General features: G+C 41.5%; 1 protein-coding gene across 1 annotated transcript in view; it reads left to right on the top strand.

Annotated features, from left to right (window-relative positions):
• The window catches only part of LOC128266348 (inositol 1,4,5-trisphosphate receptor), a 28071-nt gene that overhangs the window by 7964 nt on the left and 6336 nt on the right, over nucleotides 1-13771 (top strand). Inside the window, 13 exon segments of the mRNA XM_053002813.1 lie at nucleotides 3717-4063; nucleotides 4182-4252; nucleotides 4316-4431; nucleotides 5428-6232; nucleotides 6956-8013; nucleotides 8015-8176; nucleotides 9279-9448; nucleotides 9506-9661; nucleotides 9716-9869; nucleotides 9930-10071; nucleotides 10144-10170; nucleotides 10551-11203; nucleotides 12388-12879. Coding sequence (XP_052858773.1) covers nucleotides 3963-4063; nucleotides 4182-4252; nucleotides 4316-4431; nucleotides 5428-6232; nucleotides 6956-8013; nucleotides 8015-8176; nucleotides 9279-9448; nucleotides 9506-9661; nucleotides 9716-9869; nucleotides 9930-10071; nucleotides 10144-10170; nucleotides 10551-11203; nucleotides 12388-12879 — 4107 coding nt within the window. The 5' untranslated portion in view covers nucleotides 3717-3962.

Here is a 13771-nt window from a genome sequence, read left to right as displayed (position 1 = left end):
TGAGACAACAAAAAATGTTAACAACTTATTTAATAGGTTCTTTGGATATACACAAAAGTGAATCAAGAAAATTTTCATTGAACATTTATATGTTTCTATTGCCTAAAAACGTGGAAACAAGTATTAAAACAGTTAATTTTTATACGATACTCTTAAAGTGCTTAAAAGTTATAAGCTTTATGTTGCCTGGAATTAATTATTACTTTGGCCAAAGATAAAGCTTTGTATATACATCTATCCACCTATAGACGAGGGTAAACATATAATTAAGAATAGCAAAGAAAACCATTCGGATTTGTTTAAAGAAAATTTCAACATATAAATAATTCTAGAATGTCAGGCAATTGCAACCATTGACTTATAACTCAGTTATTTGATGCTGTTTTTTAAAGGGTTAAAATAACTTACATGACGTGGATAAAAACTTATACGTGTTGAAATAGTTTTTATAAAGATATATGGATGTAGTAATGTAGTTTTGTTTTATTATAGATCTCGAGTCCTTGTACCTTAGTTGTTAAGAACTAATCAAACTAAAATGAAAAACCTTAATTATCTTCATAAAAAAAATTCATTCAGTTAAAATGTATCACATCTGTATTAATGATTTTGCCTTAAAAAAAATGAGAAAATACTTGAGTTCTTTTGTTTTTTTATGGCTGTGATTCAAAGAGAACAATAGTTTGATTGAGGTGCCAGTTAAATACTCCATTGGAAAAAAATTAAAAAATCTGGATGAGCCTAGTTCCCTCAGGGGTTGTTCTGTTTGTTTTTTTTTAAAACTTGCCTTCTATTTATCCATCATATTTTGCCATTATGACTAACCGGGTATTTAATAGTTAGAGCTCTTCACTATAGCGCATTGTTTTTTCCTTCCCGTTCTTATTAACGCATTAATTCCACTGGAACAAATCTCTTTACCGTAAAGCCAACCTAATCTAGCTAAAACGAATCTTTAAAGAATGTTTTCCTATTCATACCCAAACAAAGGCTTATCGAGGGGGCACACTTGCACTCTTAAAGCTGCTGCATTCAGAAGTCGCACCGGCGACCTTGACCCGGTGGGCAAAATCGCATTAAACCTGAGACCCGACCCGGAGAAGAGGCGAAAAAGTGAAATCAAATCTGCACATGCTCAGGCTGAAAGCCGAAATGCAGGGGAACTCGGGCGGAGGCACAAAGCAGGGTTTGACTAATGTGCCATTGGCAACGCTAGTGGCACTACTAACCCAGCTAATTCGCGGCGCTGATGCGTTAAGTATATCGGAATGGGTCACAAAGGGGTCAGAACTGAGAGAAGGTATGAATGAAAGGAAAAGTTGCGGGTGCCTTGAGCGAAAGTGGTTCACATTCCACTCAAAGGCGGAGCGGAAAAGCGGAAAAGCTTCTGCAAGCTCGGGCCATAGCTTTTCGGGCCGAATGCGGCGAACTTTGGCCAACATTTTCGCTCGAGCGCTCGGTGTTTGCAGACCGTTCTTTTCGTCGGGCTGCTGCAAACTAAACTTCAAAGAGCTGGCCAAAATATTCACATATTTAATCATCCCAGTTTGCTATTTGTAAGAAGTTTCGTGGCCGCGGGCAATGATATTATGTGTTTACATAGCGACCAAACAATACGAACGAGTGTAAGTGTTTGCTGGCCACTTGGCCGACGGGATGAAAATGTACACCTGGAAAAACAGATCCCAGGGAAGCCTTCGTGAGGCAGTGGCAGTGCCAGCTTCCGCCACAATAAAACGAAAATGAAAATAGGCAAAATATCTGAGCTCCCACTCATAGATACTGAGAGCCCTGTGTGTGTATCCACATTTTGTGTGCGATTTTGTTTAAGGTAACTGCTGGATTATTGTTATTCGACCGCCTAATTTGATTGAAACGCCTTTTGTCCAAATTTATTTTCGAATAAATTAGGTTTTAATTGCCTAACAGCAGGTGGGTCATTGGCGAGCCATAGATTAGGCAACACTTCCACAGTTTATGGTGATAAAAAGTAATTGCTATGTTGGCACACAGATTTAATCGTAATCCGGAAATCGTGAAAATTCTTTGCACCCTTCGAACCAATTGATTGAATGAAGCGGGGTGGTGACTTCAGATGAGGGCACAGCTGTCTTCCTGGGCCCAGTTTGCCTTCCGAATTCCATGGTCCTTGTCTCGGGGGTGGAGGTCCTTGTTTCCTGCCTTCAGTCATCTGCTTCCCTCCGTCACTGCTAACAAGATGAACATATTTGAGCAGATGGTGTTGCCATCCCGCTCTTCTGAGCCGGATTTCGCTGAATTCCTGACCCATAAAGTGGCTTGGCCTGGAGAGAAGTTATGAATTTCTCATTTCCTCCACTGATGTGATGTTTTCGCCGGAATTCTTGTGCTATAGGCCCTGTCTAAACTGAAGTTTAAGGGGCCGCCGTGAAACCTTTTGGGTAATTGTTATGTCAATCAATCCGATTAACTGGAGCCACACATCAATTGAATGGCTTCTACCCTTAAGCACTACACCTTGTTTCAGAACCAACTCAGCTCATTAGTATGCCCATGATGAACCGCCTTAAGCCGAGCTAATCACCAGAAACAAATACATTGCAATAATAAAAAAAAAACCTATAAATAACTGGCTTATGCCAAAATATGTCAAACATAAGTTTAACAAGCAGAATTTAATGCTCACTTTTGATTAGATAATATTAATCAGAAAAAAGTGTAATAAAATTTAACAATTTTATACATAAATTGAGTCATTGACATTAAGTAAATTCTGAAAAACAATAATTCAAAAAACTATGAAATGTAAAACTTAATCAGAATCAGCTTTGTGCAAAGTTTATTTTCCCGAGAGAACCAAAATTATTGACTTGATGAATTCACAGGGGAATCGGATTTCATTGTTAAATATTCTAACTTTTTTGATTGTAAGTCTATTTAAACCAAGAAACTTTGAAAATCTATTAGAAATCGCTGGCATTGACTCGGAACCTTAAAAAACTTTCAGGAATCCTTCAAACAAAAACCCCTGTTTAAACTTTTACGGCTTGCTTCCATGAAACTTGTCAAACAATGAAAACATTTGCCTCATTCCTTTTGCAATCTAGTGTGGAAATGTATGCATTTGTTCTTTCCATTTGCGATGCATCCATTATGAGCAGATAATAGAGAAAGAAATCATCAAAAGCATGAAAACGTGGACTACAAAAATCGTTAAATGTGACAACTTTAGTTGGTACATTTGGAATGCGGACACCAAGTAGAAATGTTTACTGGAAGTATTGAAGAGGCGACTTGCTGTCTCGCTGAGGGTGAAAATATCAAGCATACGCCAGACTGTCCCAAGGCACGATACAAAGTAATGTGGGGCTGCTCGACCGATTGCCATGAATTTTTTATAACCAGCTAACCCAAAAAAATGTGAATGCCCCGAAGGCTTGCTCTGAAGACTTTAACAACATATTTGTGTGTAACATACCAAAACCATTGTCCATATTAGTAATTAGAGGAGTAAACTCAAATACATGTATAAACAAACTTAGATTAGATCTTATTTATAATCAATTTATAAATGAAATATATAAGTGAACTTTCCGAATTTGTTTGAATTATAAGTTGCTATTCTACAATGGGTAATGGCTAAAAACCCAAACATTTGTAATATAAATAGCATTCTTAATGTGCCCCCCGAGATGTAAGCCAACTCATGATTTTGTTCTCTTTGCCAAACCCCGCAGGACATAGCGAGGACAACAAATCATTGCAATTAACTCGCGTAACCGACTGCGTGTTTTCAACAATAGCTGCCAGCTCAGAAACAGCAGCAACAGGAGCAGCCACGTGGGTAGCATCGGGCGGAGGCCCATTGTTGCGCCACCCGGCGGCAGCCACTCCACACACTCGGGGCCCCCGACCCACATTCACATCCACATCCAGTCCTCACCTCAATCCTCTCGAGCCCTAACCCACAGAAGGCCGCAGACATGGGCGACAACATAATTGGCTCGGCAAGCTTCCTGCACTTGGGCGACATTGTGTCCCTGTACGCGGAGGGCAGTGTTTGCGGTTTCTTGAGCACTCTCGGGTAAGTACCATTGTCCAGGCTGAACGAGGTTCTAACGAGCGCAGCCCTCGGAGGTGGCGGATCCCCGGCTGCCACCTGTTGTTGATTGTTCTGATAAACCTATTGTTTGGTTCTCCAGCTTGGTCGATGATCGCACAGTTGTGTGCCCCGAGGCGGGAGACCTCAGCTGTCCGCCCAAAAAGTTTAGGGGTAAGTTTAGATGATATGTTATATTTAAAAATCAATATTTACTAAATTATCCTACGTTTTCAGACTGTCTCATCAAGATATGTCCCATGAATCGATACTCCGCCCAGAAGCAATTCTGGAAGGCAGCTAAGCAATCGGCCAGTTCCAATACAGATCCCAATCTGCTCAAGCGCTTGCACGTAAGTCCAGGAACATGTTCTATATTAGGAAGTTGTCGTTTTCAAATGAAACGGTAAATTCGGTTGTTGGCTAGTTAGTTAACTATTTTATTTTGTAAACTACAGAATTACTGCAAGTTTCAGGGTTTTTAAACACTATTAAAACTCTTGGTAATTAATTTAATTACCGACCTATGACTCTCTCTCACCTCCAATTCAGTAATAATCCTGATATATTTTGGACGTTCACTATTGATGAAATCTCTGAGTAGAAATTATTATCACCTTCTAAAAGATTGACCCAACTATTGTTATTTTTTAAATGAAACAATAACTTCAATTGTTGGCTTGTTAGGAAGACATTTATTTCAAACTAATTTATTTGTTTAACTTATTCTGTAAACTCCAAAGATACCCTCAAATTCCAAGGTTTGAAACACTTTGAATTTTCCCTATAAAAACTCTTGGCAAGTAATGTAATAATCAACCTTTGGCTCCTTCTAGCCACCAATTCAGTAATAATCCTATTAAATTTTGATATTCCCTAATTGATAGAATCTTAAGAAGAAATAATAACTTCTATAGATTGACCTAATTATTACTTTTTTTAAGGAAACATTTGGTTGCTGGCTAGTTAGAAAGGTATAACTTATTCTGTAAACTGCAGAATGTCTGCAAATTCCAGGGTTTGGAGACACTTTGAATTTTCCCTATTAGAACTCTTGGACAATTAATTTAATAACCGAAATAGGGCTCTTTCTCGCCACCAATTCCGTAATAATCCTAATAAATTTTAGATATTCACTAATTGATTAGTCCTTTGAAAATAATTTTTTGGTTTGTTACTTAATTTCTTTTTTTGTTTAGTCTCTTGTTCTTGATACATCAAATCAAAGCCGACACGTTACCTTGAGTTGGCAGAAAATTCTCACTTAAAAAATAAATAGTTTTAACTTTGTTTAATTATGAGCACTATCTTAATCACATACTCCCAACCAATTAAAATATTTTTCTTAGCACGCGGCGGAGATCGAGAAGAAACAGAATGAAACGGAGAACAAAAAGCTGCTGGGAACCTCAATCCAATACGGACGGGCGGTGGTGCAGCTGCTGCATCTGAAGTCCAACAAATATCTGACGGTCAACAAGCGGCTGCCGTCGCTGCTGGAGAAGAACGCCATGCGGGTGTACCTGGACGCCAATGGCAACGAGGGCTCCTGGTTCTACATCAAGCCGTTCTACAAGCTGCGCTCCATCGGCGACTACGTGGTGGTGGGCGACAAGGTGATCCTCAGTCCGGTCAACGCCGACCAGCAGAACCTCCACGTGGCGGCCAACTACGAGCTGCCCGACAACCCCGGCTGCAAGGAGGTAAACGTCCTCAACTCGTCCACCTCGTGGAAGATCTCGCTGTTCATGGAGCACAAGGAGAACCAGGAGCACATCCTCAAGGGCGGCGACGTGGTGAGGCTCTTCCACGCCGAGCAGGAGAAGTTCCTCACAATGGACGAGTACAGGAAGCAGTACCACGTCTTCCTGCGCACCACCGGACGCACCAGCGCCACGGCGGCCACCAGCAGCAAGGCCCTCTGGGAGATCGAGGTGGTCCAGCACGACTCCTGCCGCGGCGGCGCCGGCGACTGGAACTCCCTCTACCGCTTCAAGCACCTGGCCACGGGCCACTACCTGGCAGCCGAGGCGGAGCTGGATGTGGCGACTGCGGCAGCTGGAGCCCCCTCCACATCCGGCCACGAGCTGCTCCTGGGGGACTGCAGCAAGGACTCGGGCCTCAGCTGCTCCACCATGAACTCCACCCTAAATGGTAAGTGAAAGCCAATTGTGAATTAAAAGGAAATTAACCTTATTCCAGTTTGAAATTTCAATATGGTATTCGTTGAAAAGTATGTAACGGGTAGAAGAATTCTTGATCAGGATGAATAGTCTGTCCGTATGTCTCGGAAACTATAAAAGCTAGAGATTCGGGCTACGCAGAAGTAGTTTGTTTCAATATGTGGCCACGCCCACTCTAACGCGCACAAGTCGCAGAAATCTATCATGTCACTCTTAGACATTCTAGAAAACAATTATTAGGTCTTAGATGTTTATTCGGTCAATAACTATAGACTTGAACAAAAATCTTTCAAATCGAACTATTATTAAGAAAGTTGTTGTAACAAATGTAAAATTTTGGTAGATGGCGCCACCTAGAACCAGATTGTGTTTTGTGGAAATATTTATTTTGAAATTGGTGAGCTAAGTGATACTATCTAATAGCACTCCTTCTTGTTTTTTATTCGCTCTACCTCCCTAATGCAGAAGTCTTCTATGTTTAATCGGTTTATAATTTTAAACTCGTTCAAAAATCTTTCAAATCAAATAATTATTAAAAAAGTAATTGTAATAAATGTTAAATTTCGGTAGATGGCGCCACCTATAACCAGGTTATTTTTTGTGGAAATATTTATTTTAAAATTGGTTAACTAAGTGACGACTCTCTAATAGCACTCCTTCTTGTTTTTTTATTCGCTCTACCTACCTAATGCAGACAAGCCCAAGGGCAAGCAGTACCGCCTGGTGTCCGTGCCGTACTCCGCGGACATTGCCTCGGTGTTCGTCCTGGATGCCACCACGATGGCTCGGCCGGACAGTTTGGTGCCGCAGTCGAGCTACGTGCGCCTGCAGCACATTTGCTCCAACACGTGGGTGCATGCCACCTCCATACCCATCGACGCGGACGACGACAAGCCGGTGATGTCCATGGTCTGCTGCTCGCCCATCAAGGAGGACAAGGAGGCCTTCGCCCTGATCCCCGTCTCGCCGGTGGAGGTGCGCGACCTGGACTTCGCCAACGACGCCTGCAAAGTGCTGGCCACGGTGACCAGCAAGTTGGACAACGGCAGCATCTCCATCAACGAGCGGCGGGCGCTGATATCGCTGCTGCAGGACATAGTCTACTTCATAGCCGGCATGGAGAACGAGCCGAACAAAACCAAGGCGCTGGAGTTCACCATAAAGAACCCCATCAGGGATCGGCAGAAGTTGCTGCGCGAGCAGTACATACTCAAGCAGCTGTTCAAGATCCTGCAGGGGCCGTTCCAGGAGCACACGGCCGGCGACGGTCCGTTCCTGCGGCTGGACGAGCTGAGCGACCCGAAGAACAGTCCCTACAAGAACATCTTCCGGCTGTGCTACCGCATCCTGCGGCTGTCGCAACAGGACTATCGCAAGAACCAGGAGTACATAGCCAAACACTTCGGCCTGATGCAGAAGCAGATCGGCTACGACATCCTGGCGGAGGACACCATCACGGCGCTGCTGCACAACAACCGCAAGCTGCTGGAGAAGCACATCACCGCCGCCGAGATCGAGACGTTCGTCGGCCTGGTGCGCAAGAACATGCACAACTGGGACTCCCGCTTCCTCGACTACCTCTCCGACCTGTGCGTGTCCAACCGCAAGGCCATCGCCGTCACCCAGGAGCTGATCTGCAAGAGCGTGCTCAGCGACAAGAACAAGGATATACTGATCGAGACGCAGGTGAAAGCCCTGCGCACCGGATCCGCCTCGGCGCGCTGCTACAAGGGCGCCTCCGAGGACGTGTGTCCTGGCCACCCTGGCCGAGGTGGCCGGCGACGACGAGGACCGCTCGGACGTGCAGTCCGCCTCCACCACGACCACGTGGGACAGTGCCAGCCTGAACGAGGACGAGGACAGCATCTCGACGGCGGACAAGTACGAAATTCACCTGAAGTGGACAGGACAACCGGTAAGGGATATATGCTATTGTTATACATGGGTTAAAATTCCTTACAAATCTACCATTTTATATATTTTCAAATAGATTTATGTATTTCTTATATAACTAAAGACTGCCATTAACAAAAAACTAATAGTACTGAAAATATGCAGGCAACAACTATAATTTTTAAAAGCAATTTGTTATTTTATAAAACTAATTTTGCTATTATTCATTTCTTTTGAATGTGTTTTTAAATTGCTCAAAACTAACTATTGTTTTATATTTGCTAGCTTAAACGATTCAAACATAATTGATCTATAATTAACACATAAACATAATATCATTTTCAAGAGTAAATGATCAATTTTGAAATTGTTGACTAAGAACATGCAACAAAAAAAAACTATAATTTTTAATGGCAATTTCTTATTTTATAAAAATTAGATTGTTATCATTCGATCCTTTTACTAAAACCCCTCAAATATAATAGATATATTTTTAACACATAAACAGGCAGTCACTTTGTATCAATTATGCAGTTTGCAACGTTAGTTATTATATTTTTTTCAACAGTAAATGATAAATTTTGAAACTTTTTACTAAGAACATGCTATAAAAAAACTATAATTTTTAATGTCAATTTATCTTATAAAACTTATGTTGCTATGATTCGTTTCTTTTACACATGTGTTCATAAATCGCTTAACTATTATTTTGTATTTTGCTTATTAAAACCCTATAAATATAATTTATCTCTAAGTAACACATAAACAGGTAGACCAATTGTATCCATTATGCAGTTTGCAAAGTTAGTTATAATATTTTTTGCTAGAGTAAATGATTTATTTTACAATTGTGTGCTAAGAAAGTTAGATTCTTTCCATTCGTTTCTTTTACATGTGTTCATAAATTTCTCAGAAGTAACCAATATTTTATATTTGGCAGACAGATAGAAACAATTTTGAGAGATTTCCTTGACTACAGTTTGCAACGATATTTATAAAAACCTTTGTAAGGGTACATTTTTAATGTTGCACCTGAGTTTGCTGGCTTGGGAAATATAGTTTTAAAACTGAAATTAACAAATTAAAAAACTTTCTACTTATGTGCACAACTTGTTGGCTTTCAGACATCCCGGTCCATGGCTGATTTGGCCAACTGTGATGGAGGCGAACTAGAAGCAGCCATTCTGAACTACTATCGCCACCAGTTGAATCTGTTCTCCAACATGTGCCTCAATCGACAGTACTTGGCCCTAAACGAGCTCTCTCCTCGCTTGGATATTGATTTGATTCTGAAGTAAGCTGTTCCCTTAATATACAAAGAACACCGCCTTAAATCTTAAAACTCCTGCAGATGCATGTCCGATGAGACAATGCCCTATGAGCTGCGAGCCTCATTCTGTCGGCTGATGCTGCATCTCCACGTGGATCGCGATCCCCAGGAGCCAGTTACTCCCGTAAAGTATGCTCGCCTCTGGAGCGAAATACCCTCTAAAATGTCAATCATGGAGTAAGTTAAATATGAATGTGGTCAAGAAAAGGGGCTTACAATCTCCTCCTGCAGCTATGATGGCAAGAACCAGCAGCCTGACCAAAACAAACAAGCCTGTCGGGCCAAGTTCAACACGACCATCGCCTTTGTGGAGAACTATCTGTGCAATGTGGCCACCAAGGTGTGGCTCTTCACCGATCAGGAGCAAAACAAACTCACCTTTGAGGTAAACTCGACCACACCCATTCAGTGTCGAACATAATTAATGACTTAAATCCCCTTTCAGGTCGTTAAACTGGCCAGGGACTTAATATACTTCGGCTTCTACAGCTTCAGTGATCTTTTGAGACTCACCAAGACGCTTCTTTCGATTCTGGACTGCGTATCCGATACCTCATCGGGGGCCTTTGCCAGCACGGATATGGACTGTAAGTAGTTTAGAAAGTAACAACTTGTAGATATGTTAAACATTTTGCGCTCCTTGACCTTCTATTAACAAGCTGTCAACGAGGAGACAAGCACAGAGGGTAAGGCATCTTTAAGACTGAAATTGAGGATACTAAATAGTAACTAAACTGTTTATATCAATTACCCAAAGCTAGGCTAAATCGTGAAGATCTCTTGTCAAGCATAAAGAGCAGCTTTAAAAGTACAATTATTTTTAAGAGTTAGCTAGCCGTTTTTATTTGCCATAGCGTGGCACTTTTTATCAAGATAGTTTCCTTAAAGCAGGCAGATCTTTCAATTGATTTCATTTTAATAGATATATAAATATTCTTTAAACAAAAACATTTTTCTTGCAAGTTAATTTATTAAATAAAGAGTGGATATAAAGATACACTGTGTAAATTATACATACCTTTCTGGTTAGTTAGGCTTCCATTAAATACAATATTACAATTTCCAGCCGAGGGCGGGGTTCTGCGCTCCATTGGTGATATAAACACGGTGATGACATCGCTGGCCCTGGGTTCGGTGGGCCAGGCCATTGCTGCCCCCAGCATCTCCCTGCAGCAGCGAAAGTCCGTCTCCCAGTTGATGAAGGAGTATCCGCTGGTGATGGACACCAAGCTGAAGATCATCGAGATACTGCAGTTCATTTTGGACGTGCGTCTGGACTACCGCATCAGCTGTCTGCTCTCCATCTTCAAGCGGGAGTTCGACGAGTCCGAGGTGGCCGCCTCGGCAGCCCAAGACGAGGCGAGTCAGCCGCTGATCCAGCCGCAGTCTCAGCCCCAGACGCCTGGCAGCGCCAACGAGTCCGATCCCCTGGAGAATTCGGAGTCCGTGGCAGCTGCCGCAGCAGCAGCCGCCGCCGCCACAGCTGCCCGGCAGAAGAACATCGACCTGGAGTCCATCGGGGTGCAGGCGGAGGGCATCTTCGACTGCGAGCGCAGCGATGCGGCCAACCTGGACCTGGATGGCCAGGGCGGACGCACTTTTCTGCGCGTCCTCCTCCATTTGATCATGCACGACTATGCGCCACTGGTCTCGGGTGCCCTGCACCTGCTCTTCCGGCACTTCAGCCAGCGCCAGGAGGTCCTCCAAGCCTTCCGACAGGTAGGTTGCACCAGAATCACTTCTTCCTTAATTCATCAGCTTTTAAATAGGAGTAATGAAGCTTAATGGTTCAGTCACATTTTAAGTACTAATATAGTTTCAAGGGCAGGTTGGTTCTCCATTCTTTGACCGAAAAGAAGCCTAAACTTGGGAATTATTTGTGGCATGACAAAAAACATCCAAACTTCCGTTTTTTAATGTTAAATGTACTTTTTATTGTATAATAATGAGATATTTTTATTGCGACAAAATTCCAAATGGGACTGGAAATGCAGGATTGTTTCGGCCTCTGCAAACTAAACCTCATGCCCGAATTTCAATATCCAGTAAAATTAAATGAAGAAAATCATTTGTCTTATAAAGGTTATCAAATATCCGTATGTATTTATTTTAAATGAGCACATATGTAGCTTTAATTTTTTGTTGAACCAAGTTTAATTTTTGTTCGTCAAGGAAATGAGAACCTCCCATTAAAAATTGAATTATTCATCTAAGTCGCATACAATATTGCGCCAGGATCATTTCTTTTCCTAAAAAAAAAATAACTTTAAGTTCATAAATAACGCTTAAAAAATTAAAGTAAACCTTTTCAGACTTATAAAAATGAAGTATAAACATAATAACACCTTCATATTAAATGTTGCAATGATAGAGCATAAAAGCAATAATAACAATAAAAATAGTTTTAATCAACAAAAAGCCAAACATTATATTTAAAATTCAGCGTAATCGTCAGATATTTCAATTAGCAATAAAACACAAAACAAAAGAATCATGATCCAAACTATGGCTACTCGATTCCATTTAATTGTGTTAATTACCATAAAGACTGCGGCAGGCCGTTGATAAACCCATCAAATTACTTACAAACAACTAACTCACTGCTTGATCTAATGCTCATCTTTTCTTTTGTGTTTGCATGCGCTAACTCTCTATCTCTTTCTCTAAATCGAGACTCGACCTTACTAATCCGATACCATATATACTAATAAAATCGTATGTTCGTATGTTCACGCAACCGAACTCATGTACTAGTTTAAAAAAACACAACTAACAAAGGTGACGTACACCGCATTCCGTACCGACCGATCTTTTGATTTTGTATGTACCCATGATTTTGAATGCTCCGGCTATCGCGGCAGTTCGAGACTAAATAGGGTTCTGCCATCCATCTCCGCTTTCAGGTGCAACTCCTGGTGTCCGACAGCGACGTGGAGTCGTACAAGCAGATCAAGTCCGACCTGGACATCCTCCGGCAGAGCGTGGAGAAGTCGGAGCTGTGGGTGTACAAGGCCAAGGCCACGGACGAGCTGGGTGCCACCGATGCAGCCGGAGACGCCGTCAACGTGGAGTACAATGCCGCCCTGTCCCAGGAGCAGCGAAACGAGTACCGCAAGGTCAAGGAGATCCTCATCCGCATGAACAAGTTCTGCGTGACCGCCTCCGGTTCCGGTTCGGTGGTCAAGCCGCGAAAGCACGAACAGCGCCTGCTGCGCAACGTCGGCGTCCACACCGTCGTCCTCGATCTCCTCCAGAATCCGTACGACGAGAAGGACGACGAGCTGATGAAGGAGCTGATGTGCCTGGCGCACGAGTTCCTGCAGAACTTCTGCCTCGGCAACCAGCAGAACCAGGCCCTGCTGCACAACCATCTCGATCTGTTCCTGAATCCCGGGGTAAGTTATACAAATTTGTAACTTTACTATCCCATTGCAGAGAGTGTTTTAGTTTTAGATCAAAGTTTGTAGACATTTCCGACCCTATATAGTGTAAGGTTTAATTTAGCCAAGTCCGTATGTCCGTTCGTCCGTCTGTTTCCACGGAAACTATTTTATCAGTTTTAAAGCTGATGGAACTTTCCCAAAAGACTTATTTCTATTGCAATTGTTATTTATAGCTGGTCGCAAAGGCCCGAATCGGACTACTTATTATAAAGCTCCCTGTTAGGAACAATCGAAAAATCTCATCTAGATAGCCTAGAAACGATCAAAAAATGCTGCGAAAAATCCTTCTTATTCGTTTTGATCTGATATTGATATTTTATTCGTGGTATAGGATATTGAAGAAATAATGCAAGGAATACTTCAAAATTAAGCTATGTAAAGCTTCCTTGATTAAATCAATTTGTAATATAATTTTGAATCATTAAAATGTGGTGTTTTTTTATCCTTAAATGTAATTAAAGCTTATATTTTTTTTTTAATTCGATTCATATACAGGGGTTGTCATTTTATAAGCATATTATCATTTGATTTCTGTAAATCCACCCCTGTGTATTGTCATATCATATCATTACTTAAGTTATACCTTAACTATTTAAGATAAACCATTATTCTCGAATTTCTTTAATTATATTGATAAAATAAAATAAAAATAGCTTATAAAAACGTAACAAAATTTTAATTTTAAAAAGTATTTTTACAACTTCAGACTGGAAATGAAGCATCATCAAAAATAATAGCAGTGCACTGGAGAAAGGTTAACTCTTCTTTCGACTTAGAATAAATGAAATTACAATTAAAAACTATGTAGATTCACTATAAAAAATGACGCTCGCTTGTGGTAAAA

The sequence above is a fragment of the Drosophila gunungcola genome, chromosome 3R (assembly GCF_025200985.1).
Source record: "Drosophila gunungcola strain Sukarami chromosome 3R, Dgunungcola_SK_2, whole genome shotgun sequence".
In the NCBI taxonomy this organism is placed as follows: Eukaryota; Metazoa; Arthropoda; class Insecta; order Diptera; family Drosophilidae; genus Drosophila; species Drosophila gunungcola.
Note: the sequence above shows the minus strand (reverse complement) of the source record. Positions and strands in the feature narration are given on the sequence as shown.